General features: G+C 41.2%; 1 protein-coding gene across 1 annotated transcript in view; it reads right to left on the minus strand.

Moving 5' to 3' along the window:
* The window catches only part of tyw1 (tRNA-yW synthesizing protein 1 homolog (S. cerevisiae)), a 72,930-nt gene that overhangs the window by 44,682 nt on the left and 12,701 nt on the right, over positions 1-15,547 (minus strand). The window contains exons 8-11 of the mRNA XM_074641195.1: positions 9,136-9,268; positions 2,228-2,280; positions 2,018-2,136; positions 258-367 (exon numbers count right to left, since the gene is read on the minus strand). Of these exons, the coding sequence (XP_074497296.1) occupies positions 258-367; positions 2,018-2,136; positions 2,228-2,280; positions 9,136-9,268 (415 nt within the window). The remainder of the gene's footprint in view (positions 1-257; positions 368-2,017; positions 2,137-2,227; positions 2,281-9,135; positions 9,269-15,547) is intronic.

Genomic DNA, 15,547 nt, shown 5'->3' on the forward strand with positions numbered 1-15,547 from the left:
AATAAAGGAGTGTATGTTTAAGTACATGGGATTTATGTTTTACTTTTGTTTTTTATCGTGGTATCGAGTTGGTATCGAGAATCATGGAATTTCACTGGTACTGGTATGAACTGTTAAATTCCTGGTATCCTCTCAGTATTGTGTTTATTTCTACAAGAGGGATTCAAATGTATGACGTGTCCTCAACAGTGTATCTGATGGATAAATAAACAACCAGAACACTCATGTTTGAATGTGTGACCTGCTAAAGGACGAACCTCTGAACTGTCGAATCATGCTCTGGTGCTTCTCCAAGGCGTCCTCCAGGATCTTCTCAGCAGGGTCCATCTTCCAGCGCCACTCTGTGCCCACTGGGTTGGTGTGATGTCTGTTAGAGGGGCACACAGATAAACAGATGAGGAATAACACACCGTAACCTCTCAGTTAGGAATGCTGCTATACCATTTGTTCACTGCCTGCTGCAGCACTAAGTATCAACAGACAGCCAGTATCGCTCCAAGGCATTCATTGAGATGGATTTAGGCCATTAGGCTGGGGTCATTTGACACATCTCACTAGATTCATATGAGCACCCTTCTAGCCAGGTGACAAATATATCAAGACCGATGAGTTTTATTCACAGACCGTGCGTATTCTCAGCCTATAAAAACATATAAAGTCAGAGAATGCATCATACTGTAAAAAAAATTGCACCTCCTTTGGGTGTTAATGACACCTTCTGACTGTCTAAGTGCGATGTCTAGGTGCAACAACAAATCCTGAGGCGTCGCAAATTGCCGACAGTCTGTCGCATGCATATGCACACACTCACACCACACATACTGGCCTAGCGCATCACATTTAATTCCACCTGTTGCTACAAAAGAGGTGGATGGTGAGGGCAGCTGCAGAAATGCATCTGTGCCCTGAAATTGCTTACTTCCTGTCGTCCTACATCGCTGCCTTAAGGGAGGACTGGCGTATCTGTGGCGACAGGGAAGCAGTTCACCGCAGCACATTGTGACAGCGACCTTTCAGTGCTCGACACAGTCGCCTTTACAAATGGAAGCTGAGGGGAGCAAAAGGCCTTAGTCTTCTCACCGATGTCATGATCAATCAGTGTCCACCTTTAGGCCTCGCAGTTATGCTGGCCATTAGTCTTCTGCACGTAAATCATTAACTTGTTTGCCACAGACGGATCATCGCTCAACGTGTGAGTGATATTCACTAACAAGGTAAACAAGATGGGTAAACAAGACTACTTGTGGTTGATTCCACTATGGTTATAGTAGCTAGCCATTATCTTAGACAACCTGTTAAAGTTTTAGTTAATGTGACAGCAGTTCACTTTAAAGTTATTATTTATTTAAAGTGTAAAGGAATGAAGGTAAGTCTGTGCTCACCCAAACCTCAGACGTAGAGTAATCATTTGCAGCAATGAACAATTTAAAAGGACGGTTAGTCCCTCGGCCCCCTCGTAACTTTGATAAATCACAGCTTAAGCAAGACTGTTTAACTTCCGCTGAACAGAAACTACTTTGGTTGTTGACTCTATTGCCGATCTGACGGAGAAGGAGTTGAGAGGGACCAAAAACAGAAAACACACGTTTTTTAACAAGGTATTTAAAAGGGATACTTTGCCAATTTTCAACCAGCTCTGTCTCATCACAGTGTGCGTAGACAAACAGTGTTTGGCTTCTCTCCGAGTTGCCAGCGCCTGGAGCTCGCCGCTCATTTGCAGGCAGACTTTTGCTGGCGTATGGGTGGGGAGCTCTGGGCGCTGGGGGCACAGGGGAAGGCCGGGTATTGTTCGCCTGCACACACTGCGATGACAAAAGTTTCCCTTTTACACCTGGGGTCAGTTTCACAAAGATATTTGTGTTTGTTCAGGTATGTTTTGTGTTGGTCAGAGGGTGCTTGGCTGAAAAGACATTTCATAGGGGTACATTATATAAATAAATAGTTTGAGAACCACTAAGCCAGAGTCTACCTCTGTGAAACTGGCCTCTGAATTTTGCTTTACTCTTCAGGTACATACCTCCAGCAGAAGACACACTTGTTAGCACAGGCGAGGCTGGGGGTGGTCTCCATGCACCGGTGGGACTCAATGCCGTAGAAGGTGTGCTTGTAACAGCCTCCTCTCCCTCGCAGCATGGACTAACCAACAGAAACAACACCTTTAATGTGATTCATGCAACCAGTTAGTCAAAAAGTCCAACTTTTTATTGAAAAGAGCAATTTCCGTTACCTTGGTCCATCGACAAAGCTTCACTCCTGAGTGACTTCCAATTAGTTTGTACCCTGCACAGAAAGAGAAAGAAGAACAAGGCTCTCCATCAGTAAACACCTCTCTGGCCCAGAACCACACAGGCCAAATCCAGCACATAATTAATACATAGAAAGGTGGAGATCACATTTTCTTTGAGCGGTTCATCAACAAAGCCCTGCTAAACATTCACAAAGTCATATTCATTCACAGTCCTCTGAGGTGGCTGAACATCTCCAATAAAGCGACTAGCAGCACCTCAAGGGCACGTCAGCTGTAGGAAGGAGGGGATAGGGTTTCAAATTCTCTTTCAGCACAAAAGGAGGATCAAGTACTTCACTTTCTTCACAAGTCTGCCTCTCTATCCTCTTATATTATCACGGCCTAATACCACTGGCTACGGATGGCCACGCTTGGGTGAGTCCTAGCAGGCTCCTCTGTTTTTTTTTTCTTTCTTTTATACATCCTCCTCTGTGATGTCTGTCAAAGGGAATACCGGTAGATTCATCTGTATCACTTAATCTGCTCAAGAAATGCCAGAACATGATATTAAGTTTGCTTCCAGGGGAATCAGGAAGGGCTCACTTTTAAAGTCCCAACATTTAAAGAGACTTTGTAGTTAAGCCGTGCAGCGGCAGAACAGCCCGATGAAGAATTCAGGTGGGAACTCTTTTATTTTGAAACCCTTTTGCGGTTTGCTATTAAATCCTTGTAGCTGAAATTAAAACACAGCAGGAAATGTGTGTCAGGGTGTGTATGAGCTCTCACTGCTTTCACAGATTGCAAGTTTGATGCTAGATGAGTCAAATACAAAATGTTATTCATCAAGGCAGGTATATTTGTAGAAAATGCTGAATGGTGAAAATACTCATTTTTGATTTTGATTTGAATGAAACAACCTGCCTTTGATCAAAGATGTTCTTTTGATAAGTAGAAAAATCACTCAAATGCACAAACACAGGAGTCAATTTCTTTTTTGCTCAAACACCGACTGTTTGCTGGGCATTTCCTCTTTGGGGCAAAAACATGCTGACTAGCATCCAATTGTTTTTCCAACTGAAAATACCTTGAGAGCACATGTCCTCCTCTAACCTCGCTCCTAGCAACTGCAAGACACATAAAAATATATAATCCCGGGTCAACAAGACTGTGAAAACCGCAGTAGGGAACTGGACCCGCTGGCAGTTTATTTAACCATTAAGGGTCTTAATGTAAGCAACGTTTCCCCTCCTGTGTTTGTTAGGGAAATTGATTTCCGTTGCCTCCGTGTCCTTCGATGTGTCAGGGGAGACAATCGAGCCAAAGTGAGGGGGAGGAGGATGGAGAAAGGTCTTTCTATTTCCCCTCTTCTCTGTTATCTCTGAGAAATGGCATCGGCTGAAAAAGTACAATATCTGCTATGATTAATTGTACTTCGATGTGCAAGGCATCAATATTTGAGACAAGAGGGAAATGACTAACAGCTTCACCAGGAGGCATCATAGCATTAATAATAAAGCCTGAACGTTCTGGAGTTCACGAGCAAATGCACAGGTATTAATCAAATGAAAATGTGTGTGCATGTTCCTGTGCAATGTCTGTTAGGCAAAAAATACTAATTTAAAATATGCAGTTCTAAAATATATATAAAAATATCATCATCATTCTGTCCTATTGGAAATTTGTGTGAAATTGTCATAAGGCCAAAAAACTGTTTTGTGAGGTCACAGTGACCTTTGACCACCAAAATCAAATCAGTTTATTCTTCGTCCATGTGGAAGTTTGTGCCAAATGTAATGAAATTTCCTCCAGATGTTCCTGAGATATCACCCTCATGAGAATGGGATGGACATAAAGTCATAGTGACCTTAATCTCTATAAACAGATTCTGCATATAAATCTGTAGGCAACAGGACAAGATTTTGGTATCGGAAGCGCTCTGGTTTCCGTTTGTAGTCTGAGTAGTTTTGACCAATCACGTTCAGTAGGCTTTGGTAGACTGCAGGCAAACGGTGCGGCTATCGTCTGACGATTATTTTGCTTTTTATTGGCTTAAAATTAGCTTGTAAACTGGTTACTTGTGAAACAATCTGGTCGTACACGTCGTCTCTCAACTCCAACTCCAGTGTCGCATCTCAAGTTGCTAATCGGACTGTAAACAATGAGCAGCAGATGGAAGTAGAAGTCTTGGCCCAGATATCCGCTGGCTAAACTGGAACCCAAGAAATATAGCCCCTGACCCCCAGAGGCTTATCCGTCGTCAGACCAATAACCAATGGGTTCCGAGATTGCAGTTCATTTTGACCACCAAAATCGAATGAGCTCGTCCTTGAGTCCAAGTGGACATTTGTGCCAAAATTGAAGAAATTCCCTCCTGGCGCTGCTGAGATATTGCGCTCACAAGATTGGGATGGACAGACGGTCAACCCAAAAACGTAATGCCTCTGGCATCGGCTGTCGCCAGTACAGAGGCATAAAAACAAGAATAAACAGATTGCTAATGGATTGAAAGTCTGTTACTCATCTGTTTCTCTGATTAGATTAGTGACCACCTGCTTCTCAACCAACTCTTTAAAGAGGACTTCGCTTACCCCTTGCAGGTAGCCTACTGCTACAAAGAGCCGCTGAACAGAAACAAGTCCTTACCCATAAGCTTTCAATCTGTATGGCACAAAATGCAATACAGATTATCTCTCCGGTGGGCCGACTGTGGACTTAGATAACTTGAAATAAAAGACGACATTATCGACTATTCAGCGAACGATTTATACTTTGATGTGTGATACTGTGAGCTGCCTGAGGGAAATAAAATGAGCAGGGAGAGAATGGGTTTCATCACAGAGTTGGAAAATCAGCCTAATTTGTTTGGGGATGTCTGCAGCTTCTGTTTTCAGGATCTCACTGGCACCGGTTTACAAACAACAAAAAGACGACAACATATTTTTTAATATTTCAACCACACTTTTATCTGTGAGAGCAGGCCTGTCACAAAAATGTAATTATCGACTTATCCTACGATTGTCCGTTGTCTTCACATGCGTGTTTGTTTACATAAGAACGTCACCAACATTTTAGCCAACATGATGCCAGAATAAACAGCAGGGTTTTCCCTCCCACTAGAAGATATAACATTGCACATTTTTATTAACAGAGCCCGCGAGTCCGTTATATTTATCGTTTTGGTCGTGTGGTTTTATTACCTCCGCCAAGGCCAAAGGCCTAGGAAGGAGGATATGTTTTCACCGGCGTTGGTTTGTTGGTTTGTTTGTTTGGACGATAACTCCAAAAGTCCGCGATGGATTTGAATGAAATTAAAAAATCTAAATCAAAATCTTATGAACAATCCATTAGATTTTTGTGGCGATCCGGATCATCAATTTTTTTTTAACAACTCTGCTCAGCCTGTGTATTAACACCACAGGCCACCACAGGGGGGCAGCGACGTACATGACACCTGCCTTGGCGGAGGTCTGCGCTCTCCGAGTGCACTTCTAATTTATTGATGTTTTATTTATTTATTTAGAATATTTCACATCTTTTTTAAAAGTTCGTTGCTCTTTGAAAGGGTGTACTTGTATTATTGTGCTATTATATTATCGTTAAATCAGTGGCATAAAATGGTCTTAAAATGATAATAATATTGTTTATCGCAATTATTTCTGGGACAATATATCATCAAATAAAAGTAGTTATCATGACTGTCCCAGGTGAATATTCTGATGAGAAATAAAATGTTTAGTGCCCCACTTTCTTGTGAAAGTTTTATAACTTAAATATTACCTCATTTAACACTTAATGATTTTTTGCAGAAGATATGACAGTTCTTATATCACATGATGACATGTGCCTTAACCCACTATGTTTACTCTTTATAGTCGCAAATACAAATTTAAATCAAACAGATTTTAGGTCCACGTTTGAGCCCCTTCTCCTCCTGAGCCACAGTAACCTATTTTCTTATAAGTGCAGCATCATGTTAAAATTTTCTTGGACATGACTCAGAGTTTCAACAGAATTGTGACTTTTGCATCCATGTCATGCCAGAAAAAGGAAATACAGCCGTCCAAGATCCAATATCATTAAAACGACGCCAAACCTTTCTTCTTTCATTTCAAATGAAACAAACCGTCTGCGGGGACCGACTGTTTGCCAACATAAACACCATGAAACAGGTCAACATTTGGTCAAATGAAGTGAAGTCTTGCTCACAGAGTCCTATTTATAGACTGTTGTGTAAGCTAACAGTGGGGGTTACTGATTGAATACGGCTGGCCTGTGTTACACTAGTGAACGGACCAAATAGAGAAGAGAGAGTGAAATGTTTCAGATAGAACTAATGAGTCAACGACAAAGAGACTCTGAGACAAACACCTACACAGAGAACATATGGATTCACGACATGTAGCTTCATTTACCAAAACACAAGGTGCAATATCAGAGATATTGAGTCAATGTTAAGCATTCAGACAGAGCCTCACTTCAGATTGGACTTCAATAAATCCAAAACTTTCACACCGTCAGAATTATTCTTAAAATATTTACACTAATATAATCAATTGTTGGTGGTTTGGGTAATTTTTAAGCAAAAAAAGTCAAGAAAATATCTGATTTCAGCTTCTTAAATGTGAATATTTTCTGGTTTCTTGACTCCTCTATGACAGGAAACTGTATATATTTGAGATGTGGACAAAACAAGACATTTTGAGGACGTCATCTTGGACTTTGAGAAACACTGATCGGCATTTTTCACCATTTTCTGACATTTTATAGACCAAACAACTAATCAGTTAATCGTTAGTTGCAGCCCTATTCTTAATCCACATCCATTCTTAAAAATGCTGGGTTGACAGTGATATTGTCTGTGCGTTAGTGTTATCATGTGTGCATGTGTAATCAGAGATATTTCAGGGAGTTAATACCTTTTTCAAATGAAACATTAAAAACATATATTATATTTGGAGACTTGTTTTTCTCAGTTAAGGTGACAGCAGTACATATTTTGAACTACATGGTCTGGATGTTGAATTAGCACATTTACAAGCACTACCATGTTAGTAGTAGAGTTGTTGTTGAGGTTTTGGTGTGGGAGGAGAGAGAAGTGAGACTCTTGGGACTGCACCCTGAGGACAGGAGGAGGCAGAGACGCTAATTGGACTGCAATGCATCATTAAGTGCCATTAGACAACACATTCCCCGGCTCCACACTTCTCCTCATGTTGCACCTCTCTGACCAGCTTTAATTGAGCGATTTCTCTGTCAGGATGTTAGAAGAAAAAAAGGCTCGAATACAAGATGCAATTTCAGCGGCCGATTAACTTTCCATGTCACGTGGTGGAGAGGAGGCCGCGTGGCTCAGGCTCGGTTTGGCGACACGTGAAGGATATTCTATGTATCATTCTGTCATATGGATTGTCTATTGTAGCTCATCTTAATATGTCGGTCTATTCTGTACACACGACATCTATTGCATCCGTCCTGAGAGAGGGATCCTTCCTCAGTTGCTCTTCATGAGGTTTCTTCCATTCTTTCCCCGTTAAAGTGTTTTTTGGGGGAGTTTTTCTTTATCTGAAGCAATGACTGTATATAAGAAGTGGACGTAGTCGCCGTGACGTCACCCATTGGTTTGTGGACTGCTGTTTTAAAGCCTCGAGTTCGGCATTTAGGCCGTCGCCATCTTGGTCTTTTGCAACCAGAAGTGACACGAGAGGGTGGAGCGAAGTACAACCGAACGCTGAATAAGATATTTATAGGCGACTAAAAATGTTCATATTATCTTTCATGAAGTGAAAACACACTGTGAAAGGGTTAAAGTTGTAAGACAAAAACACTGACAACACCCAGACTGGACAAAGCCGTGGTAGCGACCTGTCAATCACAAGGTAGCCCCGCCCTAAAGCATCCCCTGCTTTATGGTCTATTTGACTCTAAATGGGACCATAATTTACTAAATGAACATCATGCTGTATTGAAGAAGACTTGAAACTACGATTGAGACCATAAACTCATGTTTACTGAGGTAATAAATCAAGTGAGAAGTAGGCTCATTTTCTCATAGACTTCTATACAATCAGACTTCTTTCTGCAACCAGAGGAGTCGCCCCCTGCTGGCTGTTAGAAAGAATGCAAGTTTAAGGCACTTCAGCATTGGCTTCACTTTTCAGACCCCGGAGTTACCCACTGATCCGAAATGAGAGTCATAAAAGAGAGGGTGTTGTATGCTGTACAGATTGTGAAGCCCCCTGAGGTAAATTTGTGATTCTTCATATTGGGCTATTTAAATAAAATTGACTTTTGACTTGTCATTCATCATCATGTGTTAAAACATTGTCCATTAATCACACTGGAACAAAGGATGCAATTTCAGGGGCTGATTAACTTTAACACACTGTCCTCTGTCAAATAAAGTAAACAGGATACTTGATGAAATACACAAAACACCTTTACATACCTGAGGTAGTTTGAGTTTGAGAAGGGACAACTCTGTCAGTGAATACTTAAAAATCTAAAGTGACTTCTCTCCTGGCAATGTGTGTATGTTTGTTAGACTTACTGTTGAAATTTAAAACTAAAGATGACATGACTCATAACTCATGTTTCGAAGTGAATTACAACTTTGCTGCCCTTGTGGAAAGAGAAAGGTTAAGGATATGCTGACAAGCAGCTGGTCTCTAATGTGATTTTTGATTACAAACAGTGCAGCTAGATAATATGAATACATTATCCACAGCCACCAGTGACACCAGCAGATGTTCTTTTGGAAACGGCTACACAGTTTTACGCCGCCAACTGAAGCAGCGTCAGCTATAGAGCGGAGCATATTGATGATCATGTTTCTAATTTGTTGTTTTTCGTGTTAGCGCTCTAATGTATGACTTTTACTTTAACTGAATCCAAATCTCCATTTTCCTCACCTTGTTTTGTCAGTGCTTGTCTTAGGGCAGGGGTGATCATCTCTCTTCTTTCCCCTTCATCCTCAATCTTCTTCACTCCGTTCAACTTGGATAGCTTCACCATCTGGCCGTCTCCTCGGCCGTCCTCTTTGCTCTGCGGCAGACACAAAACTCAGAGTCACTTATTGTTTATGGCAGCTATGAAAGGCTTTGTTGCTGTTTGTCACAACTATAAAATCATAAACTATGATGTTGTAAATTTTATATTGAGGGGGAAAAAAAAGAATTCAGCTGTTCTTGTAAAAGAAAATGTAATAACTTGTCTCAGTCAACAAAGTCATAGACCAACCAGATGGCAGTAATTTACTTCACCAGGACACTTGGGGACCATCGTAAAAACATCATTTTTCAAGTGCATGAAACAAGAACAGAACAAATAGACACTTTAATGTTTGCAGGCTTGAAACTGAGATTACACCACTTCACTTACTTGACTGACATGAATTGATAACTAGATCTAATTTTTCCAACTTTGTGAAGCATGAGTAATATATTTAGGGGTCACCTGTGCATCAGTGTTCCCTCACCTGTAGCAACGAATGAACACACAATACTTTAAACTAGGGCTGCAACAAACGATCATTTTATTTGTCCATTAATCTGTCGATTATTTTCTCGATTAATTGATTAGTTGTTTGATCTATAAAAAGTCAGAAAATGGTGAAAAATGTCGATCGTTGTTTCCCAAAGCCCAGGATGACATCCTCAAATGTCTTGTTTTGTCCACAACTCAAAGATATTCAGTTTACTGTCATAGAGGGGTAAAAAAAAACAGAAAATATTCACATTTAAGAAGCTGGTATTAGAGAATTTTGCCTTTTTTTTCTTTAAAAAAATGACTCAAACCAATTAATCAATTATGAAAATAGTTGCCGGTTAATTTAATAGTTGACAACTAATCGATTGATTGATTGATTAATTGTTGCAGCTTTACTTTAGACGTTAAAAATATGTCATTCCACACGGCAGCAGTGCTTTCTGCCAACACTAAACTATGACAGTTATTAGCGAGTAAAACAAGTGTCTATTTGACAACACTGTGCGAGGACATTGTTCTGCAACCTGCCCATTAATCACACCTGTCACTGCAATGCACCTGAAGTCCTGAAATGCTGATACCGATTAAACCGCTGCAGGATGCCAGATCAAAGTTCTGAAATGTTATCAACAGCAACAGAAAGGGTCAGCGGAATAAAGAGAGTTCAACCGCAGGAACAAGCTTCCAGAAAAGCCCGTTTGAACATGTCGCTGCTGCTTGCCACGTGATTTGATGCGTACCACTTTAAGGAACCAAGTTAAAAGCAAGAAACTCCAAAGAGCTCCTCCAAAGTGTTTGATGTTGGACAGGACTGAAGATCCAAGGCTTGTGATTCTGCAGTCCCTGTATGACTTTGTGTGCCGCATAACCACTGCATGACGTGATCATCTTTGAATAAAGGGAAATCATCCTGTCCGGACAGTGCAGGGTCGTCTTGGTTTAAGGCCCTTCAGGGGTCCAGTAACAAAAGGTCTAAGACTTCATACCACAACAGGCTGTTTCGATGCTAAAGCTGCTGCAGCCTATTCGTTTGAAAGATAAACAACTTCCTTCAGGCCAGGATTACATTATTGCAGTGTGTGCAGCATTTGTATGCAAATCTAAATATCTCAGAGATATGCTGTTTACAGATTCAACAGAAGATTGATTAAGTCGTGCTACAAAAGTTGCCCAGTGCATGGGAACAGGTATCATATTTTCGAAAGGCTTGATGGATGAGGTGCCTTTGAGATTAACAATGTTAATTGACAGCTCCACCCGATTACTGTGCTGCTGCCACTGCTTCGGCTTGGCTATCGGGACCTATATGTCTAAAATGGGCTGATACTCTGTCAGCAAACATTGGCGATTGTTCGTATGTGTGTATTCCTGAAGAAGTGAGACTTAAGGTCACTGGTGCAGCTGTGCAGCTCGCTGTAGGGCACTAACCCTGGTTCACTGGCTGCACAGCTTCAAAGGCTGCAGACATGTGCCACGGAGTTATAAGAATACTCCCAAGCCGACATGCACACGGACAACATGGACAACATGGACAACATGGAAAACAAGCCACATTAAGATGTCTCATCACCTCTGGGACATTTTTCACTATTTTCTTACATTTCAAAGACCAAATGATGAATAGATTAATCAAGAAAATAGATCGATTGATAATAAAAAGAATCATTAGTTGCAGCTTTAATCTGCATGAACTTGTGTAGCTGTGACATACTACTAGTCCATTTTATCAAAATATCTGATCTGAAAGACATACAATTAATAACCGACACTTCACCTGCCTTTGGCAAACCTCAAACTGTGTGAAAAGGAGAGTGGACATCACCAGTAGTGTGAAAAAAGTAAATACACAGCAGCCCGTGTATTGAGCATCTGAACATGACCTCCGGTGTTCAGGAGGATGTGGCTCAAATAGTTCTGTAAGTTCGCCAGATTTCTAAACTGGGGTGAAAATTCTGCAGCCTGCAATTTAAACCCCAAGATGGGATTCATCACCCTCAGCCAGCACAAGTGTCCACCTTCACTTCCTCCACATCGGTGACATGCAGGATTCTGACAGCATACGCAACATGTAGCCAACGGTGCAACAATCTGTCCCCGTGGTGTTTGCGTGCGGCCCTAGCGATTCATCTGGCCCCGGTCTCTGGTTCCCACTGCTCGGCTTTCACCCTCGCTTGAGAGCTCACAGACATCCAGTCATGGCCGGGCCTGTCTGGACTAACAGAACTGGGACATCTCACAGCACCATGTTGTGCTCTGGAACCATGACACACGACATGGGGCTGATGCAGACGGACAGCGCAGCGATAACACACAGAGCGAGCAGGTGATCACGGGACGAACATAAAGATACATGTGGGGAGCACAAAAGAGGGGGATCGGGTAGAAGGAGAGAAAGAAGACAAATAAAACCTCAAACACCGAGATCTAAATAAGGAAAAGTCATGTGCTATCTTAGTTACCCATGCCCCAGTGATGCCTTAGGGGGCGTTCACATGCCGCATTTTTTGCGCCCTCAAATCCATTGTTGTCAATGTAGACTCACAAGCGTTCCCAAGGACCTATTTTTCAGGGTGCGACGACTGCGCCCCAGGATAAAAGTAGTTAATCTTTTGGAACACAGCCAGCAGATATCTTTTCTTTCTTCCAGAAATATCAGACTACAGTAAATATATAGAGGAGAAGTTAATCATTTCATTGCAGGACTACCCAGAGCTTTAAGATCTGTCCCACGGACTATTTTACCTGCGTCACCCTTTCTGACCAAGAACATCACAACATCCGGTTGAAAGGTCAGCCATATTGACACAGAGGAATCGAGCAGTTTTGTTTAGTCAGTGAGGCTTTTACTGCTAAATGACCGCAACATCATCGTCATTACAGCGAGCAGGTTTTGGTTGCTTAGTAACGGCAGGCACGATAGTAGCGCAACATCCCAAGCACTTTGGATAAAAGGATGAAAGCTGCACAGCTCGTGTTTGTGAACATGTGAACAGCCCCTATAAGGAGTAGTGTGAAGGATTTAGTTGCATCTAGCGGTGAGGTTGCAGATTGCAACCAACTGAATACCCCTCCATTCACTCCTCCCTTTCAAAACATGTAGAAGAAGGTGGCCTTCAGGTGCATTCGCGCCTCCAAATGCAAACTGCCACGTCAACGTAAAAGCACAAAAAGCTCTCTCTAGAGCCAGCGTTTGGTTTGTCCGTTCTGGGCTACTGTAGAAACAAAGCGGCCGGCTCCGTGAGATCCCCCTAAATGCTACACACTGTTCCTTTAATTGACACATATTTGGCATACAAAAGAAGGGCTGCGCCAATCCAGTTTTAACAGACTCCAATCATTTTAAACTATGTCAACATTGTGTCTAATGTGGTAACTGAGCTGAAAACATCCAAACCCAGCCCAGGCAACTGTGTGGCCGCTCAGGTTAATGATCCGTTCCACACTAATTTCTATCTGGTAACATTCCCACGGCATGAAATGGACCAACAGAAACCTCCTAGGACCAAGTTCAGATGCCAAAGCAATGAACATTTGTGCAATATCAATTAGAGAAACAATGGAAACGAAGCTTGCTGGCACTTGGCAGAAAACAAGTGGAACTACAGCCAAAGACTGATATAGAATAAGGTTGGGCATCATGAACTCTGAGCTCTGGCAGCCAATCACAGCGTGCCTGGTAATCTATCATTGGGTACACTTGGAGAAAAACAGTTGTGAGAAATATGTATCCTCATCAAGTTCAGCAGTGATCCAGTCATCCTCATTTGTGCCTGGCTACAAGCACCACTGACATCAATACAGACAAATCCATCTGTGCCATATTTCGCTCTAACAGCCTTCTGCTTTTTATGGACTGGCCTCAACAAACAAGCTAAAAAAACATTTAGTGTTGGATGAGGTAACTTACTTATCCAAGTGACAGATGACTCGTGAGGAAAGCAGACAGCTATAGACACTTTATTCCAGTAATTGTGAGATAAAACTCAACTAGAGGCAGATGTTTGAGTGTAATGGGTTGGAGAGCATGAAACGCCACAGCCAATGAAACTCATTAGTGAGTGAAAACAGACGTAATCTCTGGATGGCCCAGTTCAAAAACAGACTGACTGATCAATACTGTGTATGATTAAATCTTTTTGTGTTCGCATGTCGACTCCAAGTTGCTCTTGGATCATTTTATAGATCAATCGTTAGTTGCAGCTCTAATTCCCTCCAGGTGTTCCTGAGATATTGCGTTTACAAGAATGGGACGGACAGATGGACATACCCGAAACACGACGACTCCGGGCACAGCTGTTGCCGGTATGGAGACATAATAAAAAAATGAAGTTTAGTTTAGTTTTTCAAGTGTAAGAAATGTGTATCCTCAGTCAGTCTGGGATATCAAACCCTAAAAAACATTCTTCTACTGAATAATATACTAACATTTCAAGAATGAATGCTACCCGCTCCCTTGGACGCCTTTTTGGACTGAATTTTAGGAGAATATGTTTTACAATCTGTTCAGCGGAGATCCATAAAAAAGATCAAGATTGACTGGACTAAGAAACACATCCTCGAGATATGATACAAATTAGTGCCAGTGGATGGAAATGTGATGTTTGCTGCAAGCTCATGTTTTGTGCAGTCTGTGAGTAACGTGAGTAAAATATGATCAAACAACTTGGAAAATACTGAATTTGGAAACTCAGTCTCCATTTTATCAAAATATCCTAAAAAATATCAATGTAGTAGAGCTGCAATGATTAATCCATTAGCTGTCAACTATTAAATTAATCAGAAACTATTTTAATAATCAATTATTTGGTTTGAGTATTTTTTTTATGAAAAAAAGAGTCTAAATTCTCTGATTCCAGCTTCTTAAATGTGAATATTTTCTGGTTTCTTTACTCCTCTATGACAGTAAACTGAATATCTTTGAGTTGTGGACAAAACAAGACATTTGAGGACGTCATCTTGGGCTTTGGGAAACACTGATCGTAATTTTTCACCATTTTCTGGCATTTTATAGACCAAACAACTAATCGATTAATCGAGAAAATAACGAACAGATTAATCGACACTGAAAATAATCGTTAGTTGCAGCTCTAATTCCCTCCAGTTGGAGGCATAATAAAAATATAAAGTTTAGTTTTTCAAGTGTAAGAAATGTGTATCCTCAGTCAGTCTGGGATATAAAACCCTAAAAAACATTCTTCTATTTAATAATTTACTGACATTTCAAGAATTAATGCTACACGCTCCCTTCGACGCCTTTTTGGACTGAATTTTAAGAGAATATGTTTTACAATCTGTTCAGGTCCGTAAAAAGAGGCTCAAGATGGACTAAGAAACACATCCTCAAGATATGATACAAATTAGTGCCAGTGGATGGAAATGTGATGTTTGCTGCAAGCTCATATTTTATGCAGTGTGTGAGTAACGTGAGTAAAATATGATCAAACACCTTGGAAAATACTGAATTTGAAACCTCATCAGTCTCCATTTCATCAAAATATCATAAAACTAGAATTACCGCCTCGCGGTTGCATGCCTCCGCCAACCAGTCAAGTTGCAGTTTACATCCATGTCTGTCATAAATGTCATCACTTCATCATTTTATCCTGTTAGACATGTGTGTTAAATTGTCATAATTAGCATATGAATTCTTGAGTTATGGCCAAAAACGTGTTTTGTGAGGTCACAGTGACCTTTGACCACCAAAATCTAATCAGCTCATCCGTGAGTCCAAGTGGACGTTTGTGCCAGATGTAATGAAATTCCCTCCAGCGGTCCTGAGATATCACGCTCACGGACAGCCTCAAGATATGATACAAATTAGTGCCAGTAAATGGA

The sequence above is a fragment of the Sebastes fasciatus genome, chromosome 7 (genome assembly GCF_043250625.1).
Source record: "Sebastes fasciatus isolate fSebFas1 chromosome 7, fSebFas1.pri, whole genome shotgun sequence".
In the NCBI taxonomy this organism is placed as follows: domain Eukaryota; kingdom Metazoa; phylum Chordata; class Actinopteri; order Perciformes; family Sebastidae; genus Sebastes; species Sebastes fasciatus.